Here is a 22,414-nt window from a genome sequence, read left to right on the forward strand (position 1 = left end):
CATCCCCTCGCTTTTCTTCATTCATTTGTCATCCTCTTGGGCACCTTGCCTGCTCATGGAGACACTTGGAAGTCCTCAGTTCCCAGGGGAGTATCCATAAACAGATGATCACAACAGTGTGCTAACTGTGGCTCTGGGGGGAGGAGGGACCTCACAAGAAAAGTCCTTCTGCAGGAGTGTGGCCAGAAGATGAGGCTGAGTTAGCTGGTGCCAGGCCTGCCACTGCTAGCGCCAGTGGGAGAGGAGGCCTGACCGGATCCTGGGTCCGCATGGTGAGGCACCCTAAGTCCCCCAGGCTGCAAGAGGCTGGGCAAACATGGAAGCCATGTGACAAGGTACTCTTTTGCAACTGCCAGTGCCACAGCCTCTGAGGAGACCATGAGGTGACCCTGATGGGAAGCTGGAGCAGGCTTCTCTAGGGGCTCTTCTCCTTCAGGCCGAGCAGAGAGCCGAGGACAGGCAGTAGCTCACAGTGCATTCTGGGAGCTGACTGTCTGAGCTCCTGGGCCAGCTTTTCAGTGGGGTCTCCCTTGTTGGCCTTGGGGAGCCATTGGTCGGCTTCGCCCTCTGCCTGCCCCTGCCCCGTCCCTTCTGCCTTTGCACGACAGGCTGTGGCAGCCGCATCTCTTTTCTAGCTGCTGACGTCACAGATTTCCATTCCGACGAGAGACCCCTCGGGACCGTTCCTCATGTCGGTGGACCACTGCTTCTCCATCAAAGGCCAAGGCACCGTGATGACTGGGACCATCCTCTCGGGCTCCGTCAGTCTTGGTGCCAGTGTGGAGATTCCTGCTCTCAAGGTCGGTATTGCTTCTTCCCTCATGCGTCTCTCTAGCAGCAAGGGAGGGAGCTGGTCCTGTGCTAATTCAGCTACTGAGCCTGCCGGGCCTGCCCTGTGTTCACCTGCTGCAAAGGCCCAGCCCTGCTGCCGCTTTGCTGCACCCTCTGGCCATCCTGCCTGCCTGGCTCCAGGCTCCTGTGCCCTCACATTCTAGAGCTGCTGCTGGCATCCTCGTGGCACTGGCTGCTTCTTGGTGCCCACAATGGCCATGATGAGGGGGCTCTGGGTAGACGTCCTCTGTAAAGAAACTGAGGCAGCTGGACTGGAGATCAAATGGTGAGCGAGCAAAGGCCACAGAGCCTGCCTGCCTCCAAGCCTCTGTGTTTCAGGGCAGCAAGGATGTGTGGAGCTGCTTCCAGAGACCTTGATCTTATTCTCAGGAATTTTGAATTGAATGCTCCATGGTGTGTGATTTGAAAGAAATCTGGGTCAGTTTTATACTCATGGTGGTCATTGGCAGGTGCTGTGTTACCCCTCAAAAAACCTGCACCCCCATACCTTTTGCCTCCTGGTACCGTGGCCTTGACATGAGCTTAATTTAGAGGATTCTTCTCACTGGGTAAGGAAAACCTTACAGCCTCGTTGACTGCCCTTTGCTTTCAGTGAATCTAATGGTGGGAACCAAGGACTGGTGAGAACTAGCCAGCAGCCCTGCTGGGGATGCTGGGGTCTTTGTCTAGGCCTTAGGGCAATTCGGATACAGGGAAGTGGGGACGTGCAGTCAGCAATGTGGCTGCTGCTGGCTGCGGGAGATGGGTGGATGTGCTCCAGCCCTGTGTGCCCGGGTTCCATTTGTGTACTTACTGGGAGTGACTCCTGGAGTGCTGCGTCCAGGCTGGTTTTGAGACTGTCTGGCTCACCGCTTGTACCAGGGTTCTCTTGGGGAGCAGTGTCCTCAGACATATGGCAGATAATGTGCACTTGAAGGAGTGGGCTCACATGCTTGAAACGTCTGGCGAGTCCACAGTCTAGGCTAATGGGATGGAAGTCCAGGGAGGAAAGCAGCCTTAAGGCTGCCTGCTGGCACTCTGCTTCTCTTGGGGGAAGAGGTCAGCCCTTTTCTCATCAGGCCTTCCACTAAGCTGCTGAGACCCACCATGTGGTAGGACAACCTGCTCCTTCCATAACCCACCAATTTAAATGGGACTGTCGTCCAAATATACTTTCCCAGCAACTCCCAGAATAGTGTTTGGCATGTATCTGGGCATCCCAGGTGTCATTTTATGGTTGTGTGACTGGCTGTTGCTTCCTCCTGGGCCAGGGAGGAACAACCGAAAGGATAACCATGGCTGTGAGCCGTCCCCGGGCTCCTTGCAGGTGGAGCAGGAGTCAGCAAAGTCCTGCCCTTCCCTGGATATTAGGACCTCCCGTAGCACAGGGCTGTTTTTCCCTCTTGCACCTTAAGTCAAATTCACTTTAAGGCAGCGCTTAACAGAGCAATTCTTAGAGTATAAAGCATAAAATTATGCAAATAGCATCAATTATATTTGACAAACTTGAGACTACAGTTGTTAGCTGCAACAGAACATGAATTGATGCAGTTTCTCTTCCATCCTTCTGCATTCAAGGGCTCCCTTTTACTGTGGAAGAAGATGTTTACAGCTGGGGCAGCAATGAGCTGGGAGGAGTAGGAGAGGTGTCAGAAGAGAGTACCATGGGGGCAGATTTAGGCTTGGGGGTGCCTGAGGCTCTGCAGGAGGGCAGGGCCAGTGCCCATGACACTGGACGTAAGGACCTGCAAGAAGGCTGAGGCAGAGACTGTGAGCTGTGGTGAAGAGGCAGCAGTGTTTGAGTGGGGACGGGTTGTGTCTGAGGTGTTTGGCTACCCTTTCCCTCCTAGGAACCCACTTCCTGATTGTAGTATCTGGGCACATGGCAGGTGTGTGGCAGGTACAAATGTACTTCTTTGTCCACCGAGAAAATCATAGAGCAGCTAAAATCAAAGTAAAATCAAGTTTTGTTTAGGAATAGCGTTGTGGGAATCTGAGTATTGCCATGGGAACACATATGCCATAGGAAACTATAGGTGTATTCATAGAAGTTGTGGCAAGGGAGACCCTTTAAAGGCAAAAATGAGAATTGTGTAAGATGTTTTGGAAGAATATCTTCAAGAGAAAAAGGGCTGTGAATCTGAGAATGAATTGATAGTTGCTGGGCAGAGGTCCTTGCAGAGGACTTTTTGTGTGAGGGTGCAGTGGCCGCTACGTAAGGTGGTGATTCTGGTGGACTTTTGCGATAGTTACTTCTAGTCAGCCATTTATAAGAACCTTTCTTTTGTAACTTCCCAGCTCTATTTGTTTATTTTTGTTGGAGTTGACATGAGCGACTCCATTTTGATGGTGACAGCTTTCATACCTCTTACTTATGTACCTGTTCCCTCCCGCCTACTTTTCAACCTTCTTGCTATCTACTGTCTGATTCTCTAATTTATTTGTTTTTATTATTAAAAAGATTTATTTATCTATATTGGAAAGGCAGATTTACAGAGAGAAAGAGAGGAAGATCTTCCATCTGCTGGTTCACTTCCCAAGTGGCCGCTATGGCTAGAGCTGAGCTGGTCCTAAGCCAGGAGCCAGGAGCTTCTTCCAAGTCTCCCATGCAGGTGCTTGGTCCCGAGGCTTTGGGCCGTCCTCGACTGCTTTCCCAGGCCACAAGCAGGGAGCTGGATGAGAAGTGGAGCTGCCGGGATTCAAACTGGCACCGTATGGGATTCTAGTGTGGAAGGTGAGGTTTAGCCACTAGACTATCGTCCTGGGCCCCCTCTCAATTTATTTTTAAGATAATTGACAAATGCATGCCGCTTGTGAGCAAATAAAACTTACGGAGTGAAATGGAAGTCCTAGTGGTTACTCCCTTCTCAGTTCTGCGCCCTTCCAGCCTTTCCAAATGACACCACCATGGCTGGCTGAGGATCACTTTTCTGAAATGTTTGGGAGCAGAAGTGTTGCAGATTTTGGATTTTGGGGGGATTTGCATCTGCCTAATGAGGTATTTGGGGGATGAGATCCCAGTCTAAATGGGGTATTTGTCTATCTTTTCTATGTAGCCCATTCAGATAGCCTGAAGATAATCTTATATAATATTTTTAGTGCACTTGTGTTTTGACTGTGATCTGCCATGGGAGGTCAGGTGTGGACTTTGACACTTGCAGTGTCGTGTTAGTGCACGAGATGTTTCATATTTTGAAGCAGTTTGGATTTTATGTTTTCAAATCAGAGGTGGTCAACCTGTGTATTTTGTGGCTTCCTTTCCTACTAATTATAGTGAACTCTATGGACACGGTTCTGAAACTTGCTCTTCTTTTAGAGAATCATGATACAGTAATGCTATAAGTAAGTGGCATAAAAATTTATTTGACAGGCAAAGTGACAAAGAGAGGGAGAGACCTTCCATGTACTAGCTCTTTCCAAACCACTGCAATAGCCAGTGCTGGACCAGGCCAGAACCAGGAGCCAGGATATCCATCCTCGTCTCCCACATGATTGACAGGGGCCCAGCTGCGTAGGTCAGCGTCTGCTAGCTCCCAAGATGTTAGCAGTGCAGTAACCAGGGCTTGAACCAGCACTCCGATATAGGATGCCAGTTTTTGAAGTGGTTGCTTAACCCGCTGTGTCACAATGCCTGTCCTCACTTTGATTCTGTAATTTAATGGTCAGGGAAAGCAGAATTTGTAAGCAAAAATCCACTGAGCTTTGGACATTTGGTTGAAGAGATTTCCAAGCAAATTGTGGAAAATATCACTTTGTTTTCTTTTGTTACTTATAGTGATATTTAAGGGGAAAAGACTTGAGTTTAGGAAGGAATTGGTAGCAAAGAGAAACAAGTGCTTGATGATTGTGTGTGTGTGTGTGTGTGTGTGTGTGTGTGTGTGTGTGTGTGTTGGGAAGTAGGTGTTTCTTGGTCTCTCCACATTGGGAATAATTCCCAGGAGGGGATGGGACTCCCTTTAGTTGAAGAAGTTGGGTGAGTTGGGCATGTGACCGTGGACCCAATGAAGTGTTTCAGCAGAAGCCAGCCTTGGAGATGGGATTACTTGCCTTCTTGTTCTTGAAGTGTCTGGGAGATCAGCAAGGTTTTTTGTAACATTATACCAACTGAAAACACTGAATTTTAAGAGATACAGTGACCCAGCAAGATGGAAAAGAAAAGGAAGAAGCTGTTGGACTCCTGGGATCCTGCAGATAGAAAATGAGCAGATAAAATTACTCAGCTGCAAACATGGAGTGCCCTCCAACAATAAGGAGAACAACAGCAAAGACAGAGCTGTGGACAGAAGCAGAGGCCAGTGGACTGGCCCAGAGTGTGAGGGTCAGGCCACCGAGGGTCGCTCTCAGGTCTAGCAACCTAATGGCATTTGCCCTGCTGGGTTTCAGGCTGGCTCAGCACCAGTGGTCACTGTTCCTTCTCTCTCTCCTTGTTAGGATGGAGCGTCTGTCCTCTGCCTGTCTTACCGCTGTGTTTGGAAGCAGGTTACTTGATGGATCATACTCAGTGTCATCCATTCTAATTAGGTGACATTGAGGGTGAGGCTTGGGGCTTTGTGAGCTGATGGTATTTATTTTGATGAACTTTATTTAGATGAAATTTTGGACTTAGAATTAAGGATGTAGTGGGGTGAAATGGGTGGGGGGTGTTGAGATGAGATGAATGTATTTCGGATGTGGGTTAGCCATTACATTTTGGAAATCAGAATTAGACTACACAGTGTTGAATTGTGGCCCCAAAAGATAGGCCCCCTCGGGAGCTCAGAGTATGACCTCTGGAATAAGGACCTCTTGGGTGCAACTGAAGTGATGATTTTATGATGAGGTCATCCTGACCTGGAGAGACTGCTCAGTCCGATGATGTGGGTATTCCTAGAGAAGCCTGGAAAGCAGAAGGCACTGAGGTTCTCAGAGAGGTGCTGCACACAGTCTGAGATGGGATTAGAGCCATGCAGCCACAAGCCACAGAGCACCAGGACTGCTGTCATGCATCGGGGACCAAGACAGGCTTGGCACAGATTCTTCTCCAGGGCCTCCCGAGGAGCCAGTGCTGCTGACAGGTTGCTGGGTTTCCAGCCTCTGAAGTTGGGAGAGGTCTTTGCTGCTTTAGGCTGGCAGGTTTGTGGTCCATGGAACAGCAGCCCTGGGGAGCCAATATAGTGCTTGTGTGGTTTTGTTTTAGATTCATTCATTCATTTAAAAGGGAGAGAAAGCTACAGAGAGATCTTTTGTCCACTGATTCACTTCCTAAATGTCTGTGAGGGACAGGGCTGGGTCAGGCCAGAGCCAGGAGTCAGGAGCTTCGTGGATACAGTGGCCCAAGCACTTGGGTATTCTACTACAATCCACAGGAACATTAGCAGGGAGCTGGATGGGAAGCAGAGCAGCCAGAACTGGGACCAGCAACCATTTGCAATAGTTAACCCACAACACCCTAACACTGGCCCTGCCAGTTGGGAGTTTGCGTGGGAAGGACTGGATTCCAACTGCACTTTGAATACTCTGTGGGCTGGAATATGCCTGCTAACTCTGCTGGCCTTGTCTTTGGCTTGCTTGTTTCCTGTCCTTCTCACCCAACAGGTGGGGGCACCTGGGCTCAGGGGCACCAAGCAGCCAAGCAGCAGAGCAAGAATTCGAAAGTTACACATTCAGCTCCAAATGCAAGACTGTGTACTGGTACCCTGCTGCCCCAGGAGCTCCTGCAGGAGCCTTGGCAGGGTTTCTTACCCCAGGCAGGGCCTGCAGTCTCCCACAGCTCATTGCAGAAGTGTCTGAGGTATACAACTCCTGACCCCCTCACCTTTGCCCTCCACTAGCCATGGTTGGTGGCCGGTGCCTGTTGGGCCCTGGGACGTTGCAGGCCACGGCTCTCTTCCCAAGCTTGGCGACACCCCGTCAGGTTTCACTAATGGACTTGGACATGTGTGACCACTTGAACTCCCTCTGCGTCAAGCGCAGCCACTCCAAATAAACAGTCAGATTCCCCTCCCGGCCTGGCCGGCCTGCTGGCCTGCCTGGGCTTGCCATGCCCTGGCCCCTGTGTCTCCTGCCCATGTCCATTCCCAGCTGGGGCCAATTAGTTGAGTGAGGAACTGTTGGGGAGTAGGGAGTGAAAGAGAAAAAAAAAAAGAAAGAAAAAGAAAAAAACCTATGTATACCCCTGCATGACTTCAATGTCAGGTCCCGTGAGATCCACCAGCTTTGGGCTCAGGCTCTTCAGCTCTCTTAATCCCTGGCCTGGGAATGCCTTCCAAAGGTGAGTTCAGGCAATGTCCAATTGGATGACAATGACTTATGTTACAGATCCGTGTTTGAAACATTTAGAGACACATTCAGAATCTGATAGTGTATACCTTCAAATTGAGCCTGTGTTCAGATTCATTTTCTTCTGAACTGATAACTCCCAGAAAGGAAAAAAGAAAATCCTAACTACTACTTGGGGACATTTTTTTTTCCCGTTGCCTCTGCTCCTGGAAGCTAATCACAAGAGTGTGATTAGCCTGTGACATCTGGAAGGAATCCAGTAGCGAGGCCTCTTCCCAACCTGCCCTTCCTCCTGCTCTGGAACGCTCCTTGGCTGCTCCTTCCCAGGCGTGCTGTGTGCCCTCTCACTGGAGCATTGGCTCAGCTCAGTTCCCCTTGTCCTTTGGAGATGGGGACATTGCCTTCTGCCACATCTGTTCTGGGGCTCACATCTCTCACCTGGCCATTTCCGTTCTCAGTCCTCATCCTAAGGCTTTGGCCAGCATGGGCCCCAGACAATATTTAATGGATAGGATCGAAGAAAACCAATAGAGCAAGCAAGCAGGTCGCTCTTTAGGTGGATTTTGATTGGAGATGAATGAGTGGCATTGGAGGGCTGTGCTGGGAACAGAAGCCCAGGGCTGGGTGGTCTCCCACTTCCGGCTGAGGCCTGTGTGCTCTGCATGGCTGCATATTGATGCTCCACCAGGGAGCAGTGGAGGAGGTGCACCGTCTGTCACAGGGCAGCCTGAGTTGCTGGGATAGCCATGAGGATCCAACAAACCCACAGCGTGTGCTGACAGTAGGACCTGCCCGAGAAGCTCCTGCCTTTGCCATCCTCTGTATTGCAGCTCCGTCTTTTCCCACTGAATGTACCTTTGCACTTGGCCGATGGAGTGCAGTGGCTGGGCGATGGGGTGGGGTGCACGTTGCATGCCCACGCACACAGACCTCTGTGGTTCCACAGATCTTTGTCTCCATCTTTCCATTCCTCTGGCTTGAGGGTGTGGATCACATCAGTCACTGAGTTGTAATATCCTGTTGTCTCCCTAACTGGCACTGCAGGGGAAGGGCAGTTGACAGGTGAGGATGGAAGATTGATCTCAGAGGAGGCAGGGCGCTCGGGAAGGCCTCTCCCGGTAGGTTCTGCTGCCCGGGAGCGTGCTCAGCATGCTGAAGACCTAGCAGGTGGCAGGATGCTGCCTCTGCAGACCTTCTGTGGGGGAGCTTGTTCTCACCCCTCAGCCCCAGACAAGCATCATGCCCTTTTACATCAACCCCTGGGAGCCTGCTGTCGTTAGACATGCCAGTTCGTGCTCTCTTAGTGGGTCCCCTTTGTTTCTCAGGCTCACTTTCTGCGCTGCTGTATCCAGCCACAGAGATGGCGCTGACACCTAGGCATCCGTGGGGCCCAAGGGGCCCAAGGGCTTGGATGCTGGCAGGCAAATGAAGAGACCACAGCCAGCCTTGCTGGGCTCTTGTGCTTGCATAGCTTAGTGTTCTGTGCTTCCTAGCAGCAGGGGATTCTGAAATGGAGCAAGGGGTTGGCATGTTGGCATGGCTTGGAGACAGAGCTCCAGAGTGGGTTTTTGTTGGAAATTTGCTCATTATTCCTGCTGTGTGCCAGCCCTGTTCTAAGGCTCAGATGTGTCATTACTCTGAGTATTCAGCAGCTCCCTGACAGGGTTCTTTCATGTGGGAAAAAGCCAAGACATAAGGACAATAAAACTCTTCCCAAAGCTGGTTAGTGGAGAACCTGAATTTAGTGTCAGGGGCTTCATGAAGAGGCTGGCTGGACGTGATGTCTCAGCGAACCCATGGCCAACTGTCCTGGGCTGACAGGGGCCTGCACCTGTGACAGTGGTCCAGGAGCAAGATCTTTGCCTTTCACACAGCCCTCTGCAAGTGTGGCCCTGGATGGCCCAGCCAAGGTCAGAGCATGGGAGCAATGCTGGTCATACATAGTGTGTTCTTTGGGGGAAGCGGGTCATGGCCAGTACAGGGGCAAGCCCCAGCCATCTCAGTCTCTTGATTGTTTGTGGCCAACCCTGTGTGGATACAGGGAGTCCTTCCTGGGTCCAGGTTCACTGAGCACCTCCAGCCCCTTTGTGGGACTCTGGTACTTAGGCCACAAGTAAACTCCTGCCCCGGCTTAACCAGACTCTTTTCTGGGGGCAGGAGAGGGGAAGCCCTGGCAATAGGACAGCACCTGGTGATGGCTAGGTGGTGAGCAGACTCAGAAGGAGCAGGTATGGGGCGGGTGGGGAGTGTGGCCAGCCTCCAGCTGTCCCATGTGGAAGCTGCACTTTGGGGCAGTCTGGGTCACTGTGGCCTTGGCTTGGATAGCTTCACAGGCCTTACTCTGCAAGTCCTGTGTGAAAGCCTTCCGCCTCACAGAAGCTTTTGAATGGAAGTAAATCAGTATTACAATTTCTAGAGTAAGATAATGATTTGATTATGCCAGGGCTATGGCATGCTATGGGCACCATGCCAAGGAGCATTGGCATCCCTGTGCCCTGGTAGAGTTTAGGGTCCCAGATGTGCACACCCAGCTATGTGACCATAGGCAAGTCCTGCTCCTTTGTCCAGCTGGGCCACCTTCATGAATAAGCTAACAGTCTTCAGGGAGGAATGTTCCTCCTGAGGGTGGTTTGCTTTCATAGCCTCATTTCCCTTCAGTTCTCAGGGAAGCTCAAGGGGAAACTGACTCAGGTTCCGTGGAATTGCCGGTTCTGTATAATGCAGGTGAAATGAATGCGGGCTCTCCATAATGCCGATGCCTGGAGGGTGCTGTCATTTCCTCCCTTTGGAATGTGACATGCATGCCGTTGAAGTCTGCAGAATGTGAGCTGGCGGGGGCTCTTCTGTCAGGAAGTGGGCACCCAGCCAGGGTAAAGGGACTAGTTGGTGCTAGGCTACACCCAATGCAAGTGTGGGTGCCACTTGGCTCCACAAAGAGCTGTTTGGGCACTGACGCTGTCTGATACCTTTCTTCACCTGAGTCAGGCTCTGATTCAGATGGGGAATGTGGCCATGCTCAGGTTGTGTACTGTGACACCAGCCTACCTACTGCTTCCTCACCATGTTGGGGGCTAGGGAGCCTGCAGCAGGCTGGGGCAGGCAGGTGGCTGTGGGCCCTCTCTCCCACTGCTGGGGGAGCCTGGCCTCCAGGGGCTCACCTGGGAGTTCTCCCAGCCCTACTTTTCAGACAAGGGTGTTGACAGCAGGAGCTGCCAGGGCATTCGAAAGGCATCACATGTGCTAAGGCCCAGAGGGGTGGGAATGCTGGGATATCTGTGGAAGCACCCAGCTCCTGCTGGTGAGGCCTGGGAAGCGGGATGCCAGGAGCTGGTTTTGAACAGTGGGGCTGAGGGTAGAGAGGCAGTCACATCTTGTAGGCCACACCACCAAAGCCTTGTCTGTTGGGGAACCCACAATTGGGCTTGAAAATTCTTTTTCAGAGGTCTCATGAGGCTCTTGAGACTCCAGACACTATAGCCCCTTCTCGGCCCCTGTGCCCTGCCGACTTGTTGTCGCAGCCTTTCCCCAGGTTCCCTCATTATCCTCCACACCCTTCCAGGTTCGGTGCTTAGGGTCAAGTGCTTATCACTCATCTGGTAGGGAGATCTACAAGCAGCTACAGCTCCTGGCCTTCTCTGCTTGACAGTGGGATCCAGGGCCAACGGATGCTGCTCACTGTGCCACGTGCCCTCAGCTGAGAATCGCTTAGGGTGCTTGTTGGAGTTCCTGTCTCCAGCCCAGCCCCTGAAAGTGTCAGTAGGAAGTAAGTCATTAATGCTGGTACCAGGCAGCTCATCCCTAGGAATTTGTTTTATTGGACCCTTTGGGGAAATTGGGCCGAGTTTGAGCTCTGGAGTTGAACATCCTGATTGGCCGCTTGCTGTATGGCCTTGGTGACTTGGCCTCTCTGAGGCTCAGCACCATCGTCCATGAAATTGGGGGATGTGATAATACTGCCTGCTTTCTAGGGCTGTTGTGGGGAGTAAAGGAGATGGTAGTCTTACCTGAAGGGTGCAACATGTTCTTAAACAAATTTTTTTATCTTGTTTTTAATATTGTTTACGTAATTGAAAGGGATACACGCCCCTGTGGGCCTCTGATTAGGGTGGGGAGGGTTGAGATATGGAGGAAAATGGGTGGGACAAATGTTTCACTTACTATTTTTTTTCTTTTTCTTTTTTTTCAATCCCGTGTCTGCTGAGGGGATGGGAAGGCCACTCCTCGCTGCCAAACTGTGTCAGCACTGAGGATGGGAGAGAGTCATTTGATGATGCCTTAGAGACCCCAATGTGGGGAAGAATGTTCCAAGCATGTCACTCAAGTGGTTTGATAGTTCTGAGGCATAGTTGGCTTTGTCGTATCAGGGTTGAGAACTCTTTCGAAGATCTATTGGCTGAGCAAGTCCATCTTAGTACATCCACAGACCTGGACTATTGTTGCAAAGTTTGGCCAGGAGAGTGGTCCAACCTGTTCTGTTCTCCAACCGCGGATGAGCACTCAGCGTCCTCTGCTGGCCTAGATGAGCTGACTGTCATGTGCTCCATGTGCATCTGGGTAAGCAACTGAGGAGGTCCAGTCCTAACACATACACTCCAAGATCTCATATCTTGTGATTTCCCTGTGGATGGAGTCCAACAATCTAGCTGAGAGTTACCCCAAGAAACTTTGGGGTGACCTCAGACTTGACTGTTCAGTACACCAGCTAGTTCAGGATCAGGTCGAGTCTGTCACCAGTGTAGATGTTCATTGAGCACATACTGCTGACCTCCTTCTCTGTGCCAGGTTCCAGCAAGGTCAGATTTTGTTCCTGCAGCCGATGAGATGAACGACTGTTTCCTTTATGGTAAAGTGATTGAGAAGAAGGGGTGCCAAAGTGAGACTGAAAATCTTAAAGGAAGTAAAGATCGAGCCCCTCAGAAATCTGGAGGGAAAACCTAGGTCAAGCTGGGTGTGTTCAGCCACTACATGGGAAGAGTGACCTGCAGGAGCAGGGCAGCTGGGCCCAGAGGCCAAACCAGGCATTGGCTTGGACTGAACACAGGCTGGGATTTGTGCTTGCCTTAAGGTAGCAGTTGCCACCAGCCAGGCATCTCCCAGCCGCTTGGCACCTGCAGGAGAGGCAGGGCTGCACCCCTCGCCTGTACCCGACCTTCACTGCTCTAGCCTGGTTCTGGATCTCTGCTGTGAGCACATTGTTTCCACTTTTCTTGTCAGAGGAAAGTTGAGTATTTCCTAAGTGTGTGCAAAACCAACACATCACTTAATCAGAATATTTATAATTCTTTCTTATAAGAAATAAAACAATAATAAAAATGCCATAAACATCGCTTTAATTGTTCACAGGCTGCTTTGACTTGTAACAATCATAGGGAAAGGCAAGTGAGATGCCTTATTAAAATAAAGACACTTGCCTGCTTTTGTTTGAAGTTAATGCTGAAATGCTTCATTATAACATGTTATTGTTTAAAAATAAATTCCAACCATTCAGACTTTTGGTGTTGCTTTTGGTCTTCTTAAAAGTATTTCAATGAGACGATTCTGGCAAGGGTATCTCAGAGCTGAGCCTGCTTTTGTGCAACACTGAGCTGTTTGCCTGGACACAGTGGTGGCCACCCGCCTGGCTGTCCTACCAGCACGACCACCTCCAGTGCTCTCAATAGTGTCTGTGGGGACATCAGACAGGAGGGTTCACATGGAGACCAGTCCTTGCCCTATGTCCTTGGGGCTCACCGCCTGACCCTCTGTTTCCCTGCACAGGCACGTGTGTGGGACTGCCCTGACTACCACAGGGCAGTTTTGAGAGTTCTGAGAGCCATGCAGCTGAGCATAGACTGCAGTCAGAGCAGCTGTCTGTGGTCTGAGTCAGCAAAGAGCCGCCCTACGACTAGATGGCCCAAGGTATGGGTCCAAGAGCATTTCAGGCACATGCAGAGGCCCTTTGATGGGAGGTAGCCGAGTGAGTTTAAAGACCCATTAGAAAGGCACCTTGGCTGGAACTCAGACAATAAAGCTGGGGTGAGAGGTATTCTAAGGAAATGTGGGACCAGACCATGCCAACCCTCATGTACAGTTGGAATCCAGTCTATTCTGAGAATGCAGATAACTTCACAGGGATCCATGGTGTGTGCACCACACGGGTTTATCTGTGTGTTTGGGACAGAGGTGGATGAATATTGAGAACAGATTCCAGGGGAGCTGGTCTCTTCCCGGGGACTCCTGTGGAGGCTGTGCAGTGGTCCAGGAAGAACAAGGAGGCTTGGACCAAGCTGGAAACAATCCAGCAGGTTCTGGGGGTGAACTAACAAGGCATGGTGATGGCTAGGTGTGGCGTCGTGAATGGCTCACTACAGGTGATGCGAGATCTTGGCCTCAACTGTGTGCAACCATGGCTGAGGGAGGAAACCCTGCAGAATCGGAAGGTGAGGGGAACATGGAAGGCAGAGTGTGGCATGGATTTTAACACATTGAAGTTGCTAGGGATCTCTACTTGGCAAGAGCGAGGAGGTGAATGGATGGAAGGCCCAGAGGCTCCAGGGTATTGGCAGTGAGACATCTCTGTGTGGCTGTTGGTGGGTCCAGCCTTTGCTGTGGGAGTGCCTGGCTGGAGAAGCCAAGTGCAGAAGCCTCAGTGGTTCCAGTGCCAGAAGATCCCGGACCCTCTCTTTGTTCTTGGCTTGGGAGCCCTTCTGGTTCTGGGAGGTGAGGGGCCCCAGTGGCTCCAGCTTTGGCATCTCAGCAGGGAGGGTAAAATGTTTCTAGAGACCTTGTGAGAGCGTGTGCTGGCCTGTGGGGGCTAGTGCTGAGCTGCATACCCTCAAGGTAATAGGGAGGGCAGCACCCCGCTCCCTCAGCCTCCCCACTGCTGCTGCTGCTGTTGCCACTGCTGTTGCAGCCGAGAAACAAACCGGGGTGACTGGGCGGAAGGTCAGAAGTTTAAGAGCTTGTTTGATTCAAGACTGGGGTAAGAGACAGGAGGGGAGTGTGCTGGTTTTATATGTGGATCCTGGTATTTTCTTTGAGTTGGGGCGGAGAGTGGTGGGGCAGGGAGGGAAGGCAGGCCGCCAGAGGGAACGGTGCCAAGCAGAGCGCCGCTAATGCGAACCATACGGGCGGCAGGCGGGCGGCAACGGCCCATCTCCTGGCCAGGCTTAATGCAGTCCTTGCAGGCCGCAGGCAGGAAGGCGGCCTGGGCAGTGTGGCCGCTTAACCCTTCAGCTGCTGAGCCCCAAGCCGAGCCTCTCCACCTCAGCACATTGCTGTCTAGGCCGCCTAGTTCTGTCCTGGGCACTGCATGAGGTGTGGCAGCATCTCTTGCCTCCCCCCACTGGCTGCCATAGCACCTGTCCCACTGTGGCAATGACCTGGAGTGTCTCCAGGCATTCTGAATGTCCTTGGTAGAGAAGCAGGGGCCTGGAGCGGGTGTCTCCCCAAAATGTGGCCCTGCCCGGGCCTGAGGTAGGAATGCTGCCTAGGCCTACGCATGCATGAGTTGGCTGCCCAAGCCACCAGCAGCTGTTGGGGGCCTGGGAGCCAGAACCCAGTTCCAACATTGTCCCCCTCTTCCTCCTCTCCCTTGAGTGAGTCCTGGAGAACTAATTACTATGTCTCTGCCTACTCAAAGGTCATAGCCCAGGGACACATATGCAGGTGTGGTGAGCACAGAGGTGTTGCTAGTGTGAGCAGTGGAGATAGTAGGTTCGAGGACCGGTCAGCCACTGGGACTGCTGTGAAGGACTGCAGCCCCACACACCCGTCGCAAGCCACAGCATAGATCCATGTTGGGAGACCCTCCTGGTACCCTCAGATCTGTGAGGTGGGTGCTTTTTCCAGTCCCACTCCTGGACCCTTAAGAAACATTTTCCGAGAGAATAGAATAAATACAGTGCCCAAACACAGAAGCAAGTCTCAGAATGGCTGTGTGAGTTGGGCCCGTTTATATATAGAGAAACTGTGTACCTACGTACATCTGTTTCTGAATAAGGGCATGAAAAACGTTGTAGAAGGAGACAGCAAACCGAACAGTGGCTACATCTTGGGGGAATGTGAGTCAGTGAAATTTAGGGAGCTGAAAGGGTGCTTTCATGTTTTAGTCTGTAATTGATGTTCAAATCTTTTATAACGAGCTGGTATTCATCTGTTTCTAGTGTGACTTCTTACGAAAGGAAAAAGAAAAAGAAAACCAGAAAGAACTAGAGAAAGAGTGACTTTTGTTCTATTCTCCCCTGCTTTTCCCCCACTTCCCTTGTGCCCTCACCTAGCGTTGGCCCTGGAAAGCTTTATGTGCTGGGAATGGGGCCGGCTACCTCCTCGCTGCCCTTGGGGGTGGGCCTCAGCTCCTGGCCACCCGTTGACCTTGCCCACCTGGCTGTGGTAGCTCCCTCACTGCCTTCCGTGTTGGGGGCCAACTCAGCGCATGGCAGTCTCCACCCTTTTGGGGTAGGAGCCTGTGTGGGTAGGCCTCCTCCCTTCTCCAACCCCAGTGGTCCTGCCTCGATTCCCTCCCAGCTGTTCATACTGCTTTCTCTCCAAACCCACTCCTGTCTCCCCCACTCCACCGCTGCTGAGAGAGGCAGAAAGGGCTGCCCTGATTGATGGGCTCTTCCCTGCTGCTGTGCCGCCTGCACATTTGCATCTGTGGATATTTTTGCCCCTTGGATAGAGGCTGCCTTCTTTGCTGCCTTTGCCTGGGCCAACAGATCTGGCATGAGGGTGACAGTGACAGACTCCTGTTCATCAGAGGCCTGCTGTCCCCAGTGCTGTAGCCAGTTCCCCACAGCCCCACATAGCAGATGAGGAGTAACAGAGGCCTAGAGATACCAAGGGTCTTGTTGTAGTATTGGATTTGGCTCCAACATTTGTGTGTCTTCCACTGGCCTTGGGTCTCTCCTGTGAGTGCTAGGTGGTTTATAATCTGCAAAGTCCGCTGTGTCTCCAGCGTTCCTGGGAGAGACCCTGCCCTGCCAGAGGGCCTGGCCCTGTGTTCTGCAAGCCTCCATGGTTCCCTTCTGTCCTACCAAGACTTGGGGCCTTGAGAGAGGAGGAGGCCTGTGTGGTGGAAGCACCTCCCACCCATGCCAGCGAAGAGTGTGTTCCAGAAATATTGCTTTGCACAGAGGCTTCGTGCACAGAGGCTTCGTGCACAGATGGAAGCTGTGTGAGTTAGCAGGGTGCAGATGGGGATGTGAGAAGTGAAGACTGGCATCTTGGAAGTTCTGGAACCCCAGGCAGGAAAGGGTTTGGGCCTGAAGGCAGGAAGCCCTTGGGGAATTTTGCTGTGGAAGTGCCATGCTGGGCAGGAGTGTGGGATGGGTTTGATGAGGGGACAGGCCAGGGTGTTCTGATCACTGACAGTCCCTGCCCTGGAGCTCCACAGAGTCTAGCCTGTACAGCTGCATTCCCAGGGCAGGTGCGTCCCTCCAGGCAGGCAGGCAGGTGTCCCCTATGGGCTCCCTGCCAAGGTCTTGTGCTTTGTTTCTGGCCACAGCCCCAGGGTTGGTAACTTTGGCTCTCAGATCCTCAGCTGTTTTGTCATTCAAGGCGGGTGGGAAACTGTAAGCTCTATCGTAGAATAGTGACTGGTGGCAAGAGGAGTTAAAGCAGGCAGTTTTGGTCCTAAATCTGTGTTGACCCTGTGGCCTGAGTGTACTTTGTTTATTTACATTTGTAAGGTAGAGAGACATATGTAAGGATCTCCCCTGCACCGACTTGGGTTTGGCCAAATTGAATCCAAGAGTAGGAACTCAGACACCCAGATAGGTGACAGGGATCTGACTGCTTAAACCATTTACTGCTGTCTGCAAAGATGCAGATTAGCAGGAAGCCAGCCACTCTGATATATACATAGGCATCCCAAGCAATGTCTTTTTTTATTTTTAAAGATGTATTTATTTTTATTGGAAAAGCAGACTTATGGAGAGGAGAGACAGATTTTCTGTCCACTGGTTCATTCTCCAAGTGGCCACAGTGGTCAGAGCTGAGAGGATCCGAAGTCAGAAGCCAGGAGCTTCTTCCATGTGGGTGCAGGGTCCCAAGGCTTTGGGTCATCCTCACGTGGCATAAGCAGGAAGTTGGAAGGGAAGTGGAGCAGCCAGGACACAAACCAGTGCCTCTATGGGATCCCAGTATCTGCAAGGTGAGGACTTCAGTCTCTAGGGTCTCCAAGCAATGTATTAACTGCTGTGCCAAACACCTGCCCTGAGCCTTGGGTGCTCTGAGATACCCCCATGTTGTCGGGCCTGTGCTCCACTGTGCTCCACTGTGCCACAGCCCTCTCCTCCTGCTTCCTGCACGTGCTCTTGCCCTGTGATGCTCATGGAATGCCAGCGGCCAGTGGCGGGAAGCGGGTGGCCTGTCTGTTCCAGGCCAGGAGTGCCTGAGCTCCAGCATCCTTCCCCTGCCGGCTGCGGTTCACAGGGAGCCCTTTGAGGGACTTTTTGATGTGCACCATAGATGTTTGGCTTGACCAAGTTTGTTTGCTTAAGCATTACTCTTGCCAGTGCATTCGGACCTTCTCTTTCTTTTAAAAATATGCTGCTTGCCAAAGGTTATTTTGGATCTGTTTTTGTTTATCAGGTAGAATTGTTCCAGCACAATTGAAAACAGACTCACATGTTGACACGCACTCGTGCAGCTTGCCAAGACGCACACACACGTGCACACGCACAGAATGTGTGGGAGAATGGGCAGAGCTGCAGCCTGTGCGTGGCTGAGACACGGCCTCCAGGAAGGCCCTCCTGGAGCCTGAAGTCTCCATGCTGTAGCAACTGGTCAAGTTTCAGGTGAGGTGGGTACTCAGGACTGGATCTCTCAGGAGAGATGGCATGACAAGTCTAGGCTATCCATCCATACTCCCCTCACTGCATATCAGCTTCTCTCTCTGACCACCCAGGCTGGGCCAGGGCTGACAGCCTTTGGGACGCAAGCAGGACCAGCCAGGAGTCAGCCAAGGGCCAGAAAATGGAATGCTGGGCTCCATACATCTGGCCTCTCTTTTAAGTGGCTGGCCGTTTCTTGGGATCACAGTTGAGTGCTCTCCCCAGGAGACCTGCAGTGGCTTTCTTCTGAAAACTCCTCTGTCGCCATCCACCTAGGATTGCGGTACACACAGGCTGCTCGAGGAGCCTTGCTCAGAGCTAACTTGTTCTGGTTCCACCATGTATCTGGTAGTCTAGGCTTGTCCTCTGTATCCCAGCTGCGCAGATTCTGCCCTGGGATTCCCTGCACAGGGAGCACTGCATCCAGAGGAATGTTGTGCTAACTGGCTGGCACTGATGACCAGTGATAGAAACTGAGTCAGGTGGGTCTAAGTGAAGACAGGGAATTGATGCGCTTCCACGCCTGACAAGTCGGAGCAACTATCAGGACAGTCTTCTCTGTCTTGCCTTGTCTTGTGCGGCCACATCTCCAGGCAGCCCTTGACAGCTTCAGACCAGCTTTCTTTGGCCTTCCATTCACCTCCTCCTGCCCAGGGATGCTGCTGAAGGACGGATTCAGCTTCATGCTGGGTACGGTTAGCCCAGGCATGTCCAGCACTCTTTTCCCCTGGAGTTGGGGGACACCTCAGAGACCTGGTGACATTGCACATTTGTGTGGTGTGCACCTGCAGAAAGAATCTTTATTGTAGTTCCATCTTGCACCAATGTAAAGACAGGTTAATACTTCACTTCCATGGAAGAGGGCCGTTCACATTTCAACATTTTTGTCTAAAATTTCAGTCCTGCTGAAAAGGGTGCACTAATGGCCTCTAGCCACAACATCCCCTAGCGAGCATGGGTGGCCAGTGTCAGCTCCTGCTGCCCCAGCTCCCACAGCTCTGGTGATCACACAAAGCTGTAGGGTGTGAGGCCCCATGCAGTTGGTGACTCTGCACTCCCACCTCCTTCTCACAAACTCAACGTCTTTCCAACAAAGAGATTGCTTAGTCAGGAAGTCACTATGAGGCACAAAAACCACCCTGTTTTATCTGAGTTTGAGCATCTTTCTAAAACGTGGTTTGTACTCTCCCATTTCCTTTCACTGCACAGTCCTTCCTAAAACACTGCATGGAATTCCATCTCCTCTTGATGACGACGCTCACCTTGTTGGCCTTGGGCTGTGATCTGTTTTCCCGCTCGGGGGCTCTATGTGCATGGCCTTGGAGGGCCTCTTACCATACAGGCTACTGGACCCCTTCCCCAGTGATGCACTTCCTGTTGTGAGCAGAGGGCTGGCTGTGTGGGCTTTGGAGCTCAAGTAGGGTTTGCTGGTGAAGGTTTGCATTTCCTCTTGAGAGCAAAAGAAAGCCACAGAGGGGTGTTCAGCTGGGAAGAGGGTGAGGAACTCAGGTCTCAGCTATGTAGAGCTCTGATTGGGTTCCGGGCAAGGGCTGATGTTGGTTAGATCTTGGGTACAGCTGGATGAGAAAGAGCAGTTATCTGGGGAGATGCCTAAAGCTTGTGACATATGAACTTGGGAGAGTTGGGGGTGAAGAGTGCTGGGTGACTCCTGAGTTTCTGTTAACAAGTTGATGGTGGACACAGGAGAATCAAAAGTCCCTGGGGTGGGAGCAGTGTATTGCAGGGCCTGGAGAGCCTGCTGGCCCATCAGAGCCACAACCTATTGTCTAAACATGTGATCACTGGTGTGAGATCAACAGCTAGGGAGTTGAAGAAGAGTCTAACTGGCCCTGCTGAGTTGGAGGGACTCCAGCACAGGCCAGCTGGGCAGGGAGGGACACGCCTATGGAAGAGAACTAGCTGGAGAGGCTGGAGGGCTGGGAGAAAAGTCAGGGCCTGATCCTGCCGTTTTCTCCTCTTCCTCATCTTTACCTTGTCATGTCCACTCTATGTGTGCGGCCCACAAGGTTGGCTGCACTGAGGACATGCACGCCCTGTGCTCGCCTACTCCCCACCGTGGCCCAGCGTTGGCTGTGAGTTCCTTCCTTGCAGCACTGCTGTGGACAGTGACCCAGGGTCCCCAGTGTGCAGCCTTCACCCTGCTCCTCTTGGGTCTCGGGCCAGCACCCCTTGTCCTGGAGGGACTGGCATTGCCTATTCTGTGCTAGGCTTCGTAGGAGCCTTTTCACCAACACACTTGCTAGAGCTTTACATTTATTTTGGACAGGAACTCGATAATATCTGCTAACTCATGGGTTTGCTCTGCTAGTTACATTTTTCTGATGTGAAATGTGATATAAATCCTTCTGCCACATGTGTTTGTGGTCATAATTACATATCACATTGTTTTCTACGTTCAGGGCCATGTGGGAATGCCAGTGCTCGCCATTGGAGTGTGGCCTCCTCCAAGCTCTGCACTCGCCAGCTCAGCACTGTGATGTCGGGGCGTCTGTGCTGTGGTGTGTGGACTTAGTCTGGATTTCTCACAGTTTTGTGGTGCTCCGTTCTGTGACTCGACTGCTTCGTTTGTCTGCTCTTCTTGATGGGCACTCCTGGAGCACGTTGAACCCTTCGCCTTGTGGCTTTTGCATATACATTGCTCGTCTGTCCAGTGCCTACCCCTGCCCCACCCTAGAATCTCCCTACCTGCAAAATCAAAGTCACAGGGAGTTATACAATGAGCCAGGAGCTTCATGTAGGTCTCACATGTGGGTACAGGGCCTTCCACTGCTCTCGAAGATACAAAAATAGGGAGCTGAATTAGAAATGGAGCAGCCAGGACTTAAGCTGGCACCCGTATGGGATGCCAGCATTGCAGGCAGTGGATCTACCTGCTGTGCCACAGCGCTGACTCCTGCCCAGCCTTACATTTTATGAGCACATCCTGACTTTCTGGCATTACAAAGAGCTCCGGACTTAGATGGTATTTTTCCGGTACCAAATCTGGAACCAGCCATTTCTCCAGGGAGCCTGATTCCTACTGGGGAATGGTGATAGAAATCAGGAGATGAGCCCTAGGAATGTCCTTTGCTGGGCCTTTATCTCCAGGCCCTGTTAGGTTAGCAAGTGACACTGGGAGATGTATGTACGTACAGTAATCTGTAGGTGCACGTGTAATTGCAAATAAGCTTGTGCCTCCTCATCTGCATTTCTGACATGAGTTCATGCTGATGTCTCTGCTTGAAACCTGACCTTGGAAGGCTTGTTCTAGCGTTCCCTCCTCCCTTGTCTGTAACTGCCCCTCCAGGAATGAGAAGCCTGGCTCCTGTCACTGCCACTGACTTTCCACTGTCCCAGAGTTGCTCACTTTGCCAGGAGGGGCTGTTCCTGGCTGTGCATGCCTCCATGTTCTGGAGTCCCCAGTCTGTAGTTTTAGGAACAATGCCATTCAGAAAGACGTCTGCAAGGGTGAACCCAGAGAGCTCCTCTGGCAGAAAACATGGTGAGCTGTCTCCACTGGCCTTGGAGTGTGATGTAGTGACCCTTCCTGCCAGCATGCTAAGGGAGACAGGTCCAGAGGAAGTGTTCACAGTGACGAGCTCATAGAGGCAGGTGGACTGGGCAGCCTGTGCTGCTGGGGAAGCAAAGTACCCATGTGACCAATGCGTTAATTAGAATGAGGAGGCTGTCTCTCACATAGGTGGCAAGGACCAAGCACTGCTGTCTCTCCAGGTGCATCAGCAGGATGCTGAATCAGAAGTGCAAGATTGGGCCTGGCGCGATGGCCTAGCGGCTAAAGTCCTCGCCTTGAACACACCAGGATCCCATATGGGTGCCGGTTCTAATCCTGGCAGCTCCATTTCCTATCCAGCTCCCTGCTTGTGGCCTGGGAAAACAGTCAAGGATGGCCCAAAGCTTTGGGTTCCTGCACCCGCATGGGAGACCTGGAGGAAGCCCCTGGCTCCTGGCTTTGGATTGGCACAGCTGTGGCCGTTGCGGTCACTTGGGTAGTGAATCATCGGATGGAAGATCTTCCTCTCTGTCTCTCCTCCTCTCTGTATGTCTGACTTTGCAATAAAAATAAATAAATCTTAAAAAAAAAAAAGTGAAGTGCAAGATCTGGGCTCAATCCCAGCCACCCTGCCATGGGATGCGGGTGTCGCATGCGGGTCACCACACCGTGACCCCTGCCCCAGCTCTGGAATTACAAGTGTGGAAAGCAGGGCTAGCTGTGGACAATGAAGGTAGAAAGCAGTAGAGAGGGTACTGTGATGAAACCCCAAGGGCGACTGCCCTGGGATTGGGCTGGAAGACTTGCTGTCTGGGAGTTTGTGAGCTAGAGGCATCCAAAGCCAGTAAGAACAGGGGGTTGCTCCTGGGTCACAGCCACTCAACATTGAACTGTAACTTTCATCTCTGTTAAGATAGAGGATGCCTTCTCACAATGAGGAAAGCAATCCAATTGGTAACAAAAGGTGTAACGTGTGCTTACCATCATAGTACCAGTTCTG

General features: G+C 51.8%; 1 protein-coding gene across 2 annotated transcripts in view; it reads left to right on the forward strand.

The window, feature by feature from the left end:
* The window catches only part of EEFSEC (eukaryotic elongation factor, selenocysteine-tRNA specific), a 204,517-nt gene that overhangs the window by 100,915 nt on the left and 81,188 nt on the right, over positions 1 to 22,414 (forward strand). For both annotated transcript variants that reach the window (XM_004581345.4, XM_058678421.1), the window contains exon 4: positions 636 to 800. In XM_004581345.4, coding sequence (XP_004581402.2) covers positions 636 to 800 — 165 coding nt within the window. The remainder of the gene's footprint in view (positions 1 to 635; positions 801 to 22,414) is intronic.

Source organism: Ochotona princeps, chromosome 21 (genome assembly GCF_030435755.1).
Source record: "Ochotona princeps isolate mOchPri1 chromosome 21, mOchPri1.hap1, whole genome shotgun sequence".
Taxonomy (NCBI): domain Eukaryota; kingdom Metazoa; phylum Chordata; class Mammalia; order Lagomorpha; family Ochotonidae; genus Ochotona; species Ochotona princeps.